The following is an 18,122-nucleotide window of genomic DNA, read 5'->3' as shown; positions in this document are numbered from 1 at the left end:
ATGGCAGAAATTCAGAGGCTGAGTGTAGGAATGGAATTGAAGGTAACCAAGGTGTGTTTTATCTGTTTTGACACGCCATTTGGAAATTCTTTGGAAATTCTTTGGAAATTCTTTGGAATATGTCTCCGACAGGTAATGATTGCACAATGACTGAGCTGTTGAAAGGTTAATGGCAACAGGTACAAAAAGACATTTGTTTGAACATGACACAGACAGTTGCAACAATTGCACAATGACCTGCTGGAAGGATCATGGCAACTGGTACGAGGCCTGAAGTAATGAAAAGAAAAAGTAAATAACTGAAGGTTAAGACCAAAATATGAGTTTTATGTCAGGATTTAAATGCCTCAACTGTTTGATGTGAGCAGGAAGGTCATTCCAGAGGAAAGGAAAGGACAGTCTCTTATTAGTCCCGCAGTGGGGAAATTTGTTCTCTGCATTTTAACCCATCCCTTTAAATTACATATTTTAAATGTATATTTAAGTTTTGTCCAAACAAGATTTCACTTTCATATGAGTAAACATGTCTTGATGTCAGGAGATGATATTAAACTTGCTACTAAAGTGATCATTTGACTGTGTGTGTGTGTGTGTGTGTGTGTGTGTGTGTGTGTGTGTGTGTGTGTGTGTGTGTGTGTGTGTGTGTGTGTGTGTGTGTGTGTGTGTGTGTGTGTGTGTGCGCGCATGTTAGACGATGATGAAGACTACCTATCGGAGCGGGCCATAGATTAGGTGTACCATCTGGTGGGTTTTGTTTTACCCTCTGTTGCACCCCCCAACCCCCCCCTCCTTTGTTTGTGTTATTCTTTATTGTACTACACATGCCCGGACACTAGATGGTGCTCATGTCACATCTTGTAAATTCCCTTCCTTGCCCTCAGTTACAACCAAGTGACAGCAAATTTGTATTATAAACTGTTTTCTTCCCATCATTTCAGGTTTGGATTCACTGTGTGCCCCATTCCTCTACTTCAACTTTAATAATGAAGGTAATGAATAATAAAGGAGTTATTTCTACTTTTCTTTTTTTGTTTTTTGGCTTCTTTTCATATTTATCTTGTCCTTTTTACAGCCCTGGCATATGCCTGCATGTCTGCCTTCATCCCCAAGTACTTGTACAACTTTTTCCTGAAGGACAACTCTCATGTCATTCAAGGTGAGATATACTAGAACAGTGATTTTCAACCTTTTCTGAGCCGAGGCATATTTATTTACATTAAAAAGATCCCGCGGCACACCAACAACCAAAAGCGTTACAAAATGACACCTTTTAGCATAATACAGTGTAATGTTCCACTTACAGAGTCGGAGACAGGGTCCTTTCAATAGGTTTATTCATCACAACCGTCACTCTTATTTCCGAGTCTCTAGCGAACATTAGTCGTCGAACTACTACAGTGTGTTACACAACAACAACTCTTCTTCCGGTTCCGGTCTAACCCCACAATCACTAGCTCCCGACACAGAACCGGCAAACCCACTTTACAGGGTCGCTACAACAGCATACATGCCAGGGGTGTCAAACTCATTCCCAGGGAGGACCAACATAATAAATTGTGACTACGTTGAGGGCCAAATAGTCACCATTTAATAAACAGGATAGAAGGGATATTGGACAAAGTGCAAAACGAATACATGTTTAGGTAGGCGACATTATTTTATGCATACGTGTCAGAGCCAGATGTTTGGCATCTTTTCTTGGCTGCCAGTTCATTAATATCTGGGGTTAGGTTCTGTGGAAACCCTCAAGATGGAGTGAACCTCTCCCGCGCGTCATTTCATTCTACTGTCCTAAATGAACACGGCCATTACTGCGCTACCTACTGCCACCCACTGGCATGGAAGAGTATTTATTACTCAGCCAGCCACTATATTGCAGCTCAGACGCTCAACAATGGCAAAGCATTTGCAACAACTAAATAATATTTGTTTGGACTCATTAAGTGAAATTGGACATTTTCCCACGGCACACCTGACGATCTCTCATGGCACAGCGGTTGAAAATCACTGTAGGCCGACTAGACTACACACTCATTCTGCTGTGTTTTGCACAGCAATACAGTATTGTGATTTTAAAGCTTATCTTTTGTGTTTCTCTTGGCATAAATTACACACTAGCTCAAAATTACTTGTCTCCACTTAAGCCATCCAGTGTTTTTGAGCTAATGTAGTCAACTGCCACTGCAAGTTCAATATTAAACATAGTCAGCGCATTCAGCTAAGTTCAAAAAGTTGTTGACTACATACAGACATTGATACAACGGCTACTCTAATATATATGTGACTAAATCATAGCGCAAGTTAGATATTACTGTGATGTTCCGGACCTTCGGTACCTATTAAACCTGTTTATTAGTCCTCTGCAACTGATAGCTATTTAGATCTTTTAGATTTAGATTAAACACTACAGAGGGCATGAGCCTATGTTTAAATGTATAGCATTCCTTAATCATTTAAACGCATAATAATTAGTCATTTCGATTTTTTTCCCAACAATGGGACTAAATCATAGCGCAAGTTAGATATTGCTGTGATGTTCCGGACCTTTACATGAGGAAATTCTCTCTGAATGGACCTCGCTGAACTTTAATTGAATACCCCTGACCTAGAGAGAGAGGGAGAGAGAGGGAGACGAGAGATAGGCACACAGCTTGGATGCTGATGTGTTTGTTGGACAACAACCAAACGCAGCCTCAGAGAGAGATGCAGTGCTTTTCAGAAAGTTTACTATGTTCTCGTCAGCAGGACAGACATTGACTTGAAGTGCTGGACTTATTTGGGTCTTTGAGACTGAGACTGAGACTGGCCCGTCACAAGGATAATGATTCAGGTTCAAGCAAACACAATTGAGATCCAAACATCACTAGCCGTTGGCCAAGATAGCTTCAGGTCTTATGGCAGAAATTCAGAGGCTGAGTGTGGGAATGGAATTGAAGGTAACCAAGGTGTGTTTTATCTGTTTTGACACGCCATTTGGAAATTCTTTGGAAATTCTTTGGAAATTCTTTGGAAATTCTTTGGAAATTCTTTGGAAATTCTTTGGAATATGTCCCCGACAGGTAATGATTGCACAATGACTGAGCTGTTGAAAGGTTAATGGCAACAGGTACAAAAATACATTTGTTTGAACATGACACAGACAGTTGCAACAATTGCACAATGACCTGCTGGAAGGATCATGGCAACTGGTACGAGGCCTGAAGTAATGAAAAGAAAAAGTAAATAACTGAAGGTTAAGACCAAAATATGAGTTTTATGTCAGGATTTAAATGCCTCAACTGTTTGATGTGAGCAGGAAGGTCATTCCAGAGGAAAGGAAAGGACAATCTCTTATTAGTCCCGCAGTGGGGAAATTTGTTCTCTGCATTTTAACCCATCCCTGTGGGGCGGCCCACGGGGGTTCAGTGTCTTGCTCAGGGACACTTTGACACACGTCTCAGCCAAGGATCGAACTGCAAGCGGTTACCGGACGACCCTCTCTACCCAGTGAGCCACGGTCACAGGCTCTGTATCACTTTATTCTGCACATTTCAATGAAGACAACGTTGTAAAAAGTGTAAAAAATACAAGTGGGGCAGATAAGTGGAATGGTAATTGTCTAATGCTGCGTTCACACCAAATGCGACACAAATTGTTGTGAACACAGCATTAGACAACATCATTATTGCCTCATCTTCAAGTTCATGTCCAACATTCCATCACCAGAAGTAACTATTTACTGTTGATACTGACTCGACACTCCCACAAAACTTGACACTCCCACAAAACTGTGTATAAAATGAGAATTCAGTGTTGATTACTTTCAGACATCAAGAGAGCAGTTCATCAGAGAAACTTCTTGGTCTCATAAACTGGTAAGAGAGACACTTCATTCAATTATTTTTAATTCAATTCATTACATTTTAAAGATTAGACTGTAATAGATTGGCGAGGGAAAAAAACATTTAATGTTAGTTCTTATATCTTTTGCTCATGCCATTTTAATTGTGATACCAGTATGTTAAAGTTTCTTTGCACTAAGGTTCATCTGGTAACAGTTAACCTGATCATTATTATTATCATTGTTATTATTTTTCTCGCCCCACCAGGATTCCTCTGCTTGCCAGTGTGAAAATGGTGGATTATACAGTGACCGTATACACTGGCGATCTCGCCTTTGCCGGCACGTTTAACAATGTCTATATTAAGCTGGTGGGCACAGATGGAGAGAGCCAACGCACCTGGCTCAAAGGGCACTTCAGCATTCCAGGATCAGTAAGTCTGAAATATCCTTCTCTAAATGTATAACACTCTTCTTAAACTTCAGATTATTGAATTGAATATCAATTTCGAGAAGCTGATGTAAACCCTCGTCAACTCACACTGTGCAACAACAGGATATGTGCTGCTCTGTAACTCTTTAACTTACAAAGGTGACCAAAGCAACTAAAAAAGTCTACATAATGAGCTCCAAATAAATATTATATTCATGCATTGTATACATCTTATATTCTACATCCTTCTACATTCAGTATTGTATGCTAACTATTGAAATATTACAGTTCACTTCTTGGTCAAATACGCAACCCATTTCTGTTATAACTCCAGGTGGCCAGTGTTACTGTGTCCTGCCCCGTCTCCATTGGAAAGCTGATCCTGATTGAGATAGATAAACAGCCTTACTTCATCTTCCCTGAAGACTCTTGGTACCCTGCCAAGGTGGAAGTGAAATCCCCTGAGGGTGACACCTACAACTTTCCCATCTACCACTGGATCACTGACAGTGAGGTGCACTGCTTCAGAGAGGGAACAGGTTTGTGTGAATTACACTTGTCAGACATCCTGTACGCTGTTCACTGACCACAGAAGACATAAAAGAAGGAAATGCTGGTCTATAAGGAGGCTGGAGTAACCAACTCGCTGCATTTATCAACAATTTTAAACCTTGTTGTTATTTATTTCTTCAAGCGCTGAGAGTCTTTGAAGACACCCATCAGCCTGGCAAGGAAATTCGGGAGCTTGAAATCTTGCAGCGAGGTGAAGACTATCGGTGAGCAATCAGAGTTTATACACTTTTCAACTTTATTAAACACCCCAAAACTAACATTCATCTACGCCCTTTGGGTGAAAATTAACCACCATATGACATTGTTACACTTGCCAGGGCTTATTGAAATGTATTTTGCAAAATTGCAATTTTGAAGTCAAGTTGAGTATGTTATGCTTCCATACAAACTAAAACTCCTTATACATTGGTATCTGTGCAAAGTTCCTCATTACTCAGCTCTTCTCTATTTACCAGTTGGGATGTGTATCTAGAGGGAATACCCCACTGCATGAGGTCAGAGGGCCCTCTTGATCTGCCTTATGAGGTCCAGTTCTCCTTCACCAAGATGGCAGAGTTTGGCTTCACTGCAGCCATTGGGTGAGGGCTTCAATTCTGTCAGATATCTATCTATGTAACTGTACCTGCCTATGAACATGATTTAAGGCATAATAATAAAGCTTATTTATGCTTTTATTTTCTAGGCTGGTTGAGCTGAAACTGGAGAAATTGGATCAGTCCACAAATAACTGGCCTGATATGGATTCTATCCATCGGGTGTTCGGCAGCAAACAGACTAAGATGTCAGGTACTATCATGGCAGTTTAATGAAGTACTTGTTATTGTATGCACGATTCAACTATGTTCATTCGGATATTCATGATGCTAACTGACACATGTTATTGTTTTTATTACTTGGCTTAATACAGAGGGAAAAATGTCACAGAAGGAATCGTTTAACAGTATTTAATTGAATACAATCAAGACTTTGATACATAACTATAAACAGTATCCAACCATGTCTGTGACTGCAGTCTGTGCAACACATTGTTTCCACTTTCTAGTTTCACATACAGTGTAGACTAGAGTGAAGCTGATAACTGCGATTGAGGAAGATTTTCGAAGTTTATCTTTTTTTTCTAGACTATGTCCAGAAACATTGGAAGGAGGACGCTTTCTTTGGCTACCAGTTTCTAAACGGTGTCAACCCCATGTTGATCCAACGTTGTTCAGTCCTGCCCAACAACTTTCCTGTCAGTGATGACATGGTCTCCCTCGGTGGTCAGCGTAGCTTGGCAGATGAAATGGAGGTGAATGTCTTGACTTTGATTGATCTTTGAGTCATATTTTGTTCCATGACATGTTCAATTTGAAAAAGCATGTTGCACTAACGTTTACTTTGTATATTTAATATCCACACTGTTTGCATGTGAATAGAATTTTAAACTGAAATTTTTTTTTTAAACAGAAAGGAAACATATTCCTGTGTGACTACAAACGTTTGGATGGTCTGAAAACAAACATCATCAACGGGAAGAAGCAGTACTTGACGGCTCCCCTCGTCCTGCTTCACAAAACACCTGATGATCAGCTGATGCCAATTGCTATTCAGGTGAGATTAACACTCAAATAGTTCATAGTAGTGATGACTCTTCCAGGACGGACAGACATGCAAACTATAGATGTCATATGTACGGAGAAGACAGAAATACCTTTAGTTAAATTACACAAATAGAGTGAAAACATATATGAATAATGTGGATCAGCGAAGTCTTTTCATTGCAATTGGCAGATCGCCTCCCTTTTCCCTCGGCCAAAGACATGAGAATTTAAGCATGAGAGCAGGGATTCCCAAAGTGTCGTGCGTGCACCCCTGGGGGTGCGCGAGCTACCTCTAGGCGGTGCGCGAGAGGGAAAATGTAATGGTGGAATAATTCATATTAAATATAATCTTCACAAAATAAAAACATGAATGTGACAGACTCATGTTTCTCGTTCTTCTGGTGTTGACGATGATATGTCTCTTGAGGGTTGCCGTAGCGAAGGCGCAACCCCCGCCTCTGGCCAAAGGAGAAAACAATAATAAAGAGGAGTAGCCGTGGGCTGATACAAGATGTCTAATCTCCCAACTCCAGTTACTACTGTATGATAAGTGCCCTTATACACGAACCCAAGACGCTCGGTTACATGCATTTTAAAAATCCCCCTTGTAACATTTAAACAGCCGCCAGACTGTCTTTTACGTACACTAGCTAGCCTAGCTTGTGCAGCTAACGTCAGCTAACTTCATTCATTCAGCAACATTCATGCAAATATGATAAACTGGCTGAAAATCGGGGAAACTGTCAGGTGGGACATCTGAAGCTATCAGTCATAAAAGAGGAGAGGGAGAGAGAGAGAGAGAGAGAGAGAGAGAGAGAGAGAGAGAGAGAGAGAGAGAGAGAGAGGGAGGAATCGGAGGCGAGAGGAACGGAGAGGTGCGTTGGGGACAGACCGGGAGAAGAAATCGAACGGGAGTCAGAGAAAGATGAGACGGAGGAAGCCCAGTGAGCATTTTTTGGTTTAAAAGACGTTTAAAAGACGTCTATGCCTGACGTTGAATAAACGTTCAAAAGTGAAAGTTTTTTCGCCGACTATTTGTAGACGTTGAACAGCTTAGACCAGATTTAAACGTCATTTGCAATACTATAATTTTTCGTCCTCTACATTGTGCTAATACTAATATATTATGATTTAGAGGGCCGTTCTGACGATCTGCTGCACGATCTCTCTGCTGTTCTTCTTCTGCGGTTCAGTCGAAGCTCCGGACTATGCCGTATAAGGATTTGCGCATGCGCGTTACAGCTGTAAGCAAACTGTCTTATTTTAAAGTAATGTAAAACACGGACCGAATTACGATGTCCTGATAGCTTATTGTGTCAGCAAACAGTCAATATAGTTCCATATTTACCACGTTTTATATGAGACATTGAATGCGTTGAAATAACGTCTCAGTGTAGACCACATGAACAGACAGCGGAATATGATTTTGGAGAAATACATTTAAAGTAACCAAAATCGCGTCTCTTTCAACCTACAACTGATCAAACCATCAATGTTTTGAAATAAATTGGTGTTTTGTGACAGGTTGATATTGTAACCGCAATTTAGACGGTTTAAAACACGTTGAAAAAAGGTCTTAGACATTCAGGCTCCATTTCAACGCTTTTTCAACCAGATATCAACGTTGAAATCCGGGTTAGTGCTCACTGGGAGGAGGAAGGGATAGCACCGACAAATAGGGAGCACATAGATCCATCGCGGAGTCAAGGTAAAAAAATAGGAAACGAGAGAGCATCAGACTGGGAAAAAAAGAGTAAATATGATGAAAATGATCTGGGTCTGGGCTTCACTTGGATTGCCAATGCAGATTGCCCAAAACCACAGTGCGTGGTGTGCAGTGAGGTTCTGGCTAACAACTGTCTGAAACCCTCTTATTTACGTCGCCACCTGAACACCAAGCATGCCAGTGCAAGTCAAAAGCCCCTTACATTTTTTGTATCGAAATTGGAGGAGTTACAAAACAGCCAAAAACAACTGCAGTCTCATTCTATGTATGGTTAATTGTAAATTAAATGTGATAATCTGCCTCTGAGTCTGTGCGTGTGTGATCGCCATCCTGATTGCTCTTTAAAAGTGACGCCTTGTGTAACTGAAAGTTATTGAAACTTTGTTGCAGTGTTTCAGGGCGTTTTCACACCTTCAGTTTGTTTGCTTTGTTCTGATTCAGGGATTAATATGATCCAATGTTGCAGTTGCCCCTTTGTTCAGTTTGTGTTCACACTGCAACATTTAACAGCGGACTAAATATTGTAAACAAACGCCACGCGCGAGAAAACTGTTCTGTCATTGGTACGATTTCTATGTGCTATAAATATAGCGCATAGATATATATGCGCTGTTGCTATATAGGCTCTGTTGCTTCTTTTCTTTTTTTAAGGTGTGCGGGATTGGGGGTGCGTGAACCCGGTCGGGATGTAGAAGGGGGTGCGCGGCCTAAAAAGTTTGGGAACCGCTGCATTAGATCATTGAAGTCGGGTTTCTGTTCTGAAGTTGACCCTGTGCTCTGACATGGGAGTCAAAGAATTTATGAATTTTGTCTTCGCAATCAACAGATTATCTCACTGAAAAGCAGATGAAACCGAAAGTAAACACAACAATGTCAGAAAATCCTTTAACGTTATTGACCACTACTGGTAATATATTGAATGGATTGAATTAACCACACTGCCCTTCCTTCTCCTGCAGCTGAAGCAGACTCCAGCAGATGATAATCCCATCTTCTTGCCTACTGACTCTGAGTACGACTGGTTGACGGCCAAGATTTTTGTGAGAAGTGCAGATTTCAACGAGCATGAACTCAACGTTCACCTGCTGCGCACTCATTTGCTACCTGAAGTTTTTGCAGTGTCACTGCTGCGCAACTTGCCCATGGTGCAGCCGCTGTACAAGGTAACTGAAAGGGAGAATACGGAACTTTTACTGGAGTTGTTGGATTTTTGTGTCTTCCAAAGTTGATGAATCATAATATTTTAGTGTGTATATATATTTTTTAAATTGACACTGCTGAATGGTAGAGAAGCATCAAGATGTGTGCTTTGAAGTTCACAGAGTTTTCCTCTTTCTCTCAGCTCCTTGTACCTCACACTCGCTACACTCTACAGATCAACAACTTAGCTCGAAGTTTTCTAATATCTAAGATTGGAGCTTTCACTAAGGTACGAAAAGACAAACACCTAAATACCTAAAAAAAAAAATATATATATATATATATATATATATATATTCAATGTCATGTACATTATTTATCTCTAACTATAATCCTTACATATTTGAATGTCTCCTAGTTTGCAGCTTCTGGTGGAAAGGGTATGAGGACACTCCTGAAGACTTCACTGTCCGCAGTGACCTACCGCTCCCTCTGCATACCGGACGACATTGCTGACCGTGGGCTGGAGGATGTACCGAACTTCTACTATCGGGATGATGGACTCAAGCTTTGGGATATCATCCACAGGTAGTACAGGTGTCCTGGTATTGGAAGACAATAGCACTAAATCCTGCCCTCTCTACTAGCTAGCTGTTATTATCTTATGTGACTCAGCTGGTTTCTCATAAAAGAACAGTTAAGCTACAACATATGTGTAATGTTTTTCCCTTCTTTGCCCTTTACAGACAGTTTCTTTGCAAAATTGTATTCAGTTAGTCCATGTTAATGCAATTTCCTATGAACAGTTTAACTTGAAACATGCGCCATAGCAGTCACCAGAGGCACTGCTGCAAGTTAACAATGCCTCAAAATATATCAATACAGTAAATGAGTGATCTGCCTCTTGATTGAGTAGATTGGCAGTTGGCTGTAAAGTTTTCTGAATGAACCAACCTGAACTACTTTGATTGAGAACTTCTGCGAGATTAGGGAAGGGGCATCCCTACCCTTCAACATTTAAGGCTTCAGTTTCAATAAAAAGCAATCATTAGTGTGGTTAACACAAAGACAGGTGATGTCTGAATGTAATAACTTGTATTGTGACAGAGGGCACTGTAATGGAGTTACAGAATATGAAATATACATTTATTTGCAGGTTAATTGAAAGGAATAATTCAACACATACAGAGATACAACTTTTTACTTTCTCTCCAAGAGTTGGCCAAGAGATGAGAAGATCAACACCACTCTCATGTTTGTGTGTTAAGTATGAAGCTCCAATGAAGAGGTGATTATCCTAGCTCAGCACAAAGACTGGAAGATCTCTCAAAATTTTTAAAATGGGCCTCCCAACATCTGTAAAGCACCTGAATTAACATTATTTCATATTGTTTGTTTAATCCTGGTTATTTGTCATCATTGTGAGGTTGCCACACAGCCAGAAGATTCCAGGAAGTCCCTGCACCTGGCAACTGTTTACCAAGAATGAAATGTGGCATGTAACGAATGTATTTTCTGTTTGTATAAAGTTTAAATGAAATATATAGAAATAGAATAGAAATTAATACAATTTAGATGTGCTGGTAAGTATATTTGAACTAAATGAAGCTAGCCAGCTAAACGTTTCCAGTATTTATGCTAAGCTATTGCCACCAGGTTGTAGAGCTATACTTAACACACAGATATGAGAGTGCGATTGATATTCTCATCTCATTCTCAACAAGAGAGACAATGGGCAAGTTTCAGAAAATGTCACATTATTTCTTTAAAGTTGTTTGATCTACTGTGTTGAATAAGCTGTTGCACCAAATTCTTAACAAGCACAGAACTGATCATTCCAAAGAGATGGCCTTAAATTGTCTGACAAAATAATGTCTTACTACTACGGTGTGTATTTAAAAAAAATAGCTAATTCAACTGGGAATGTGTTTAACAGAACTTATCCACATTTGTCAAAGGTTTGTGCAGGGAGTGCTGAGCTTCTACTACAAGAATGACACTGAGGTCCAGAAAGACTCTGAACTGCAAAAGTGGATTTCGGACATTTTTGAACATGGATTCCTTTCCCAAGCCGGCAGAGGTGGGCTTAAAAACAAGATCAATCTTAATGATGATGAATGTGCACATCAATCATTCTATGATCTTAATGCAAACAGAAGTCAAACTTAAATGTTGTCTTCCACACATCTTAAATGCAGTATATTCCCTCTAATTCTCAGGAATTCCAGAGAGCTTCACCACCGTGGCTGAGTTGGTCAAGTTTGTCACCATGGTGATCTTCACCTGCTCAGGACAGCACTCGGCTGTGAATGCTGGACAGGTGAGGTCTTTTAATTCAGTTATAATAATGTTCTTTTTGTGGAATGGGTTCATGAGGTTTTTACTGTTAGCAAGTCTAACATAAACAAGAGTCTACAGCCATGCTAGCAGGACTGTGAGGCTGCACTTTGGCACGGTGATGCTTTGAGCTGTAAACAACAAATGCTGAAAAGCATGTTGCCATACTAACCTTTAGCAGGTATAATGTTGATAAGATCACATTACAGTCATTTAGCAGATGCGTTTATCCAAAGCGACTTACAATTCAGAGTCTATCACATCTCTACACTGTAGGCACAACTACAGGAGCAATTTTGGGGTTAAGTGTCTTGCTCAAGGACACGTCGACATGCGACTAGCAGAGCCGGATCCGGGGATTGAACCGCCGACCCTCTGATTGACAGACGGGCCTGCTATCTACTTAGCCACAGTCGCCCACTGTGGCTATCACAATCACAATCACAATCTTTGTTTACCATGTTAACATGCGAGCATCAGCAAGCTTTTTCTAATCAGCACAAAACACAAAGTACAGCTGAGGCTGGTAGGAATGTCATTACTTTTGAAGGAATTTGGTTGTAAGAGTATTGGACAAATAAAAACTTTAAATCTGATAGATGAAAAGTCATAGGATCACCAAAGTTATTACAGTTCGTCCTGAGGTAAACATAAATGTCTGAACCAAATTTAATGACGATCCAGCTGAAAGTTGTTGAGACATTCCTCTGAAAGCCAAGAATGTTGTCCTCATGTCAGCACGAGAGGAAAAATCAGTGGATCACCAAAGTCATTAGGATTCATCCTCTGGGGACCATGAATGTCTTTGTTCCAATCCAATATTTCAGTGTGGACCAAAGTAGACAGACTGACACATGGTGTAGCTTCGAACTGTATTAATCAGTCATCTGTCAATCATTCATTCATCACAGTATGACTATGGTGGCTGGATGCCCAACACTCCCCTCACCCTACAACGTCCTCCACCAACCACAAAGGGGACAACAAGTGAGACCACGATGCTGAAGACATTCCCTGATGTCAACGCCACGGTTCATGGAATGGCGGTCGTGTGGCTACTCAGCAAGCAGTCCACTGACTCTGTAAGTGCTCAAGTCTTTAATCACATAAATTAAATTCATGTTTAAGTTGTTTTAAGTTTAGGTAATTTGTGTCCCGCCAACTAAAACTGTACATGACTGTATCTTGCCAAAAGTCAGTTTTTATCACTCTAAACATTTATAAATGTATCATTAATGTCATCAGGTCTTTCTTGGCAACTACCCAGACGAGCGTTTTAGTGAGAAGATGCCCTGCAAGCTAATGGAGGATTTTCAAAAAGATCTTCATGAGTTAAGTGAGGCCATCACAGACAGAAACGAAGATCTGGACGTCCCATACACATACCTGGATCCAAAGGTGGTAGAAAATAGTGTGGCCCTTTGAATATCAGAAGGTGTGACCTCCACAGATGTTGGCCAAATTCAACACTGCATGTGATTGTTGTATGCTGATTTCACTGAACTAAAAATGTGCTGTTTAAATCATAAGCCACATCTTATATTTGCTTTTTCAACACAAGAATGATTTCATCTGTTATTTTTTCTGGGACAACTCTACAGCACATGTGTTGTGTTGTGGCCATTTGTTACAGGACCAAGAATGACACGAAGCTCACTCTAGTGCAACACTTTTAATAACCTGTAAAAATATGAAAATACATCAGGTCAGGTCAGAAGCGCTCTCTGTTCTGATGACACTTCGCTCATACGTACTGATGGCTTTCTTCCGCTGTACTTACGTTAGCTACTCAATAACAAATATAACTCATAGCAAACGTTTAAGGACGCTGCTGTTTTGATTTCCGGTATTTTGCTTACCGGTGTTTTGCCTGCCGCCGTGTGATTGCCGTTGTTTTGCCTGCGGCCGTGTTGCCTACAGCTGTGTTGGACTAACGGCTTTGGCCTACTGGGTTTCGTCTACCCTGCTGCGCTGCTACAGGGTCTGACGCTGCTATTATCAGCACTGCGTTCCGGTTCTGTGCTGTTTGCCGTCAGCAGCACCCTTGTTTTAATGAGATAACCCTCTTTTTAGCTTGAGCCGTTCTACTACGTGTATTCTGACAAGGGATGTTAAGGCCCACTCTGGCTTTTAGTTGATATGAATTGGGTAACTGATCATCCCCCCTGGCTGATCCGCTAACCGGAGTTATTTTGGTTGTTTTTCTTATTTTTTTCCTTTGTTTGACTTTCCTTTCTGAGAACCAGAGCCTTTTGTAATTGTGTTCCTTGTCCCTGTAGCAGCCAAGCCAAGGTGGTGGGATTGGTGCCTCCGGGTGTTGGTGTCTCCCTTGCTGTGCTGTGTGGTTTGGTGTGCCTCTGGTTAGGAACCCTCACGTGTGGTTGTGTGCGTGTGAGTGTTGTGTACACGTGTGATCGGGGTGCCTCCTCTTTAGGGATCCTCACCTGCACTGGTCCACCTCGCCCCTGGTAAGCCCCAGTCCTCCACCTCTTTTAAATAAATGTATACAGCTCTTTTTAGTATTTTGTGTTTAACCTTATCTGTTGTCAAGAAGAGTTGACCCCTCAGAGCTGCCTCGGTAACATGTGAGCACATTCAAGGGAGAGTCAGGATATAAGAGCACAAAGCATATACTCAGAATAAAGTGTAATCAAAAGATAAAGTGTATGAATTATATAACGAAATGTTTAATCAATATGTAACGAATGTTTAAATGCATAGAGTGATTTAACTATTGTAATAAGTGTTTGACAAATGTTCTGTGTAACTGGAGCTGAGATAGAAATGTATAGTCAGAATGACTTGCGATAAAAGTACTAGTCAGAATGACTTGCAGAAATCAGAGACAGATGTTATGGGTGAAGTTAGGAGGAGACTGTTGCAAGAGATGAGTCATAGAGGCAGGAAGCCTGGACTTGTCCGGACTTGTTCAGAACCCAACGCCCTCTCCAGAGGGAGGGGGGATGAGATCATGTTTTGAACAAGGTGGGCCGATAGAGCCCAAATGATGGATAAAAGGAGACATTTGCAGGCAGCACACTGGGATTTCAACACGGGTGCTGTCCAGATGCACCGAGAGAAGATACGGACGATCGTAACTGATGTATTGAGGACTTCGTCTCTGTTCACGGAAAGAAGACCGCTGTTCGTGGACAATAAGATTTAAAGACGGAGGTTTTTCCTCTCCCCACTGCTCGACTCTCAACATCTGGACAACGGAGAAGACGCAGCAGCCCGAGAAAGACTTTGTACTGAGTTTTGAGGACTGTTGAATGGACTCCGCTGCAGAGCAGGAGGACCGAGGGTCTGGCCAGACCTTCGCTCCTAACAACTCCAAAAGAACCTTTTCATCGCACCATTGAACATCCAGCTCCAACCGAGCCATCTCGGCAACTAAAACTAATGAGTATAATCTGAGAAGAAAATTAAAGTAACGAATCAAGTGTAGTAACATTTTATGTGAGCTGTAGCTTTAACCCTTGCAAACTAACTAAATATAACCTGCAATAAATATCTAATCTGCATTTAAAGTAAATTTCTCAAGTGCATTCATTTGCTCAAGTAGTAAAAAGTTCCTCGTGGCAGTAAAAAGTTAAAGCCATTGTATGTCTAACAACTGAGTTCTGAAAGGTTATCCTAGAGACCGAATCCACTTAACAACCCCTTACGGTTTTAGAAAGAAGTAATCCTAGCCGTTAAAACCTAACCTGGCATTTACCAAGAGCACGGATCCATAAGAGGGAAGCTGCCATAACCGACGCGACTGGTAGGAGCGCCCGGGGCCAGGACTGGTCTCTCGGCCGAGTGCGCTCAGACCGGAGGAAGCAGGGTAGACGTCGGGAGTAACGGCAGTTAGCGGAGCCAGGCGAGTTCCCTCGCCAGAACACCAGCTCGACAATCTTTTAATAGAGAGCTGAGTCAGTAAGTAGCCCCGTATCGGGCCAGAAGTACCCCAGGATCTAACACTGTGAACTACTGTTGTGTAATAATAAAGATTGTTTTTGTATTGGAACCATGTCTCATGCCATTCTGTATATGAACCTGAGTGAATCCTTGATACTGTGTGGGCAAACCTTAATCTTTAGGTGAAATTCCTAAGGTGGCGTTGTTGTGCTCTGACTATTGGTTAATGTCCACGTAAACTTTAAACCACATCCCACCTACCTCTCACCACACATACCAGTCTAAATTCTCTTTTCACATGATTTCTCACAGAAATGATAATAAAGAAACATCAACAGTGAATACTGACTGAACTCTTGGTTTGTAAAATATATAGCTCAAAATATTCTCATCTGACCCCGTGGCTTTAGAGGGATAGCATGTGGTATTCATAACATCAGCTAATAGGTTAGCATGCTAGCAGCGATTAGCATTCAAATAGCAGTACATGTAATGAGCTCATTCCTCAAATATGTTGCTATAACCATTCCCTCAATATAAAACTAACTTCAACTCTCATAGAACCAGACTGTGTTTTAGATTAGCCTTAGTCAGCTGAATTATTTCAATGAGCTCTGCCATTTTAACAATAGAAGCGTGAAAAATAACCACACATCCCAGTAAAAGTCCTAATGACAGAATGATACCGGTATAAGTGACAAATAAATAGTATATGTTTCTGAGACCTTAGCTTTTACTGAATTCCAAAAAATAGGGAGGGCTAATATTTCCGTCTTCTCAAACACTCAGTGCCACACATTCACTGCTAATTAATTTGCAGTTTGTTCTCTTTGTGATCTGTTTGCTGTGTGAGAATTGATCTACAGAGCAATAAATACATATGTTTTGTTAGAAATAACTAGTATCAGCTCTGTGTCATCGTCGGACGGAACTTTCAATCAAGCTTCTTTCAGGAAACTTTATGTGCTAAAGAAATTAAATTAAACATGGTGCATATAAACATATGCTACGAGTCAAAAGTGTGTGTGTCCTGCCCCACCTCTCTTGGAAAGCTGGTGCAGATTGAGGTGACAAAAATGTATCTCGCTCTGCTCCCAGAAGACACCTGGTTTCCCTGCAATGTAAAAGTGCAGTCCCCGGAGGGAGTCATCCACAACTTTACCATCTACCACCGTGTCGCTGACAGCGAGATGCAACTGTTCAGATATGCAACAGGTTTTGAGGAACTGTACTTGCCTATTACATTATATCGTGCTGTTTACACTTTTACTGTCCCCCAAACATACAAGAGAAGAAATGGCAAATTTTGATAGGCTGACAGAGTTTTGCTATTGCTAGACTGACCTACAAATATACACAATATTAGAGTTAAACATGTGATGGGACAGAGTTTGTTTATTGAACAAGGTTATTGGATTCATGGCCTTATTTGAAATATGTTTTAACTTTTCTTTATAGCACCATCATGTGGACTCCTTCTGGAAATTTTAGTTTGGGCCTACCTTGCTTTATACATTTAATACTACTAGATATTCCTAAATATGTGTTTGGTTATGCTATGCATGAATATCTATTTTACTTTTTATTATTTTGTTTTTGGTGAGCAAGAGAACACGACAGAGAAAAACAAAAAATAAATCTACACCTAATAATGCTACTGTTCCTGATTTGGTTCATTTCTATCCCTTGTGTCAGACACAACTAGTGTATGAACGTCTTTTTAGTTTCCAGGTGCCCAATAAGTTATGTGTTTTTACATATTAAGGAGACACAAGTTACTGAGACAAGTTCTGTGGGCTGTTTTGAAATGTAGGCATCTCTGCTGGGACCGGCTTCTACCGTCACCAAATACTGTTTGGAAAGTCTAAGTGATAAGCAGCACAATAAACAAGCTTCCTTCACAATTTGAAAGAACTCAAAGAGACGGCAGAAACAGTGGTTTGAATTTTATTAAGCAGAATAATAATCTAACCCAACCCCAAGCAAAGAGTAGAACAACTCTATGTTGGGGTTTGTTAACAAGGCTTCTTGCATGTTGTCCCTCACGTTTTAATGTATTTCATGCTGATATGCTGTGTTGCTGCACGAGGCATTTCCAGGAAGGGGAGGTCAAACTGTTTTGCCATTTTTATTTGCTATGTGACATGAGTGTTCCTGAAGAATGTCAAATGAATGTGTCAGGTATAAGAGGTTATATTAACCTTTCACTGGATTGTTGTTCCATCTTTACATAATATACAGCTTATAAAAACAAATCCTTAAGAGGTTATGTTACACGTTTGCTGGATTAATGTTCATGAGGACCCCTGCTATGTTCTTGTCTAATTTCATGAGATTTTACTGTACAGTTTTTGAGAAAATTGAAGGCAAAGTCAACTCAAATGGCATTCATTTTCATAATTTCCTCATATTTTGACTTTGATTTCAGGAATTCTTGAAATTCGTGAAAGGTTATATTAACATTTCCCTGGGTTGTGGTTCATGAGGACCCTACTATGACCATGTCTACTTTCATGAGATTTTACTGTACAGTTTTTGAGAAAATTAAAGAAAAATCAGGTCAAATGAAATTATGATATTCATAATTTCCCCATATTTGACAGGTTATAA

At 40.6% G+C, this 18,122-nt stretch overlaps 1 protein-coding gene across 1 annotated transcript; it reads left to right on the top strand.

Annotated features, from left to right (window-relative positions):
- The first annotated feature begins 3,821 nt into the window (after nt 1-3,821).
- LOC306784703 (polyunsaturated fatty acid lipoxygenase ALOX15B-like) lies at nt 3,822-15,107 on the top strand. The gene is made up of 15 exons (XM_079278794.1): nt 3,822-3,854; nt 4,089-4,254; nt 4,588-4,792; nt 4,948-5,029; nt 5,282-5,404; nt 5,509-5,612; nt 5,948-6,114; nt 6,273-6,416; nt 9,092-9,295; nt 9,475-9,561; nt 9,691-9,860; nt 11,231-11,352; nt 11,492-11,592; nt 12,521-12,691; nt 12,855-15,107. Exons 2-15 carry the CDS (start codon nt 4,114-4,116, stop codon nt 13,032-13,034), a joined length of 2,001 nt encoding a protein of 666 aa, XP_079134920.1. The 5' UTR covers nt 3,822-3,854; nt 4,089-4,113; the 3' UTR covers nt 13,035-15,107.
- Nucleotides 15,108-18,122: the final 3,015 nt, after the last annotated feature.

This window comes from Melanostigma gelatinosum, assembly GCF_949748355.1.
Source record: "Melanostigma gelatinosum genome assembly, chromosome: 11".
Lineage (NCBI taxonomy): Eukaryota > Metazoa > Chordata > Actinopteri > Perciformes > Zoarcidae > Melanostigma > Melanostigma gelatinosum.
Note: the sequence above shows the minus strand (reverse complement) of the source record. Positions and strands in the feature narration are given on the sequence as shown.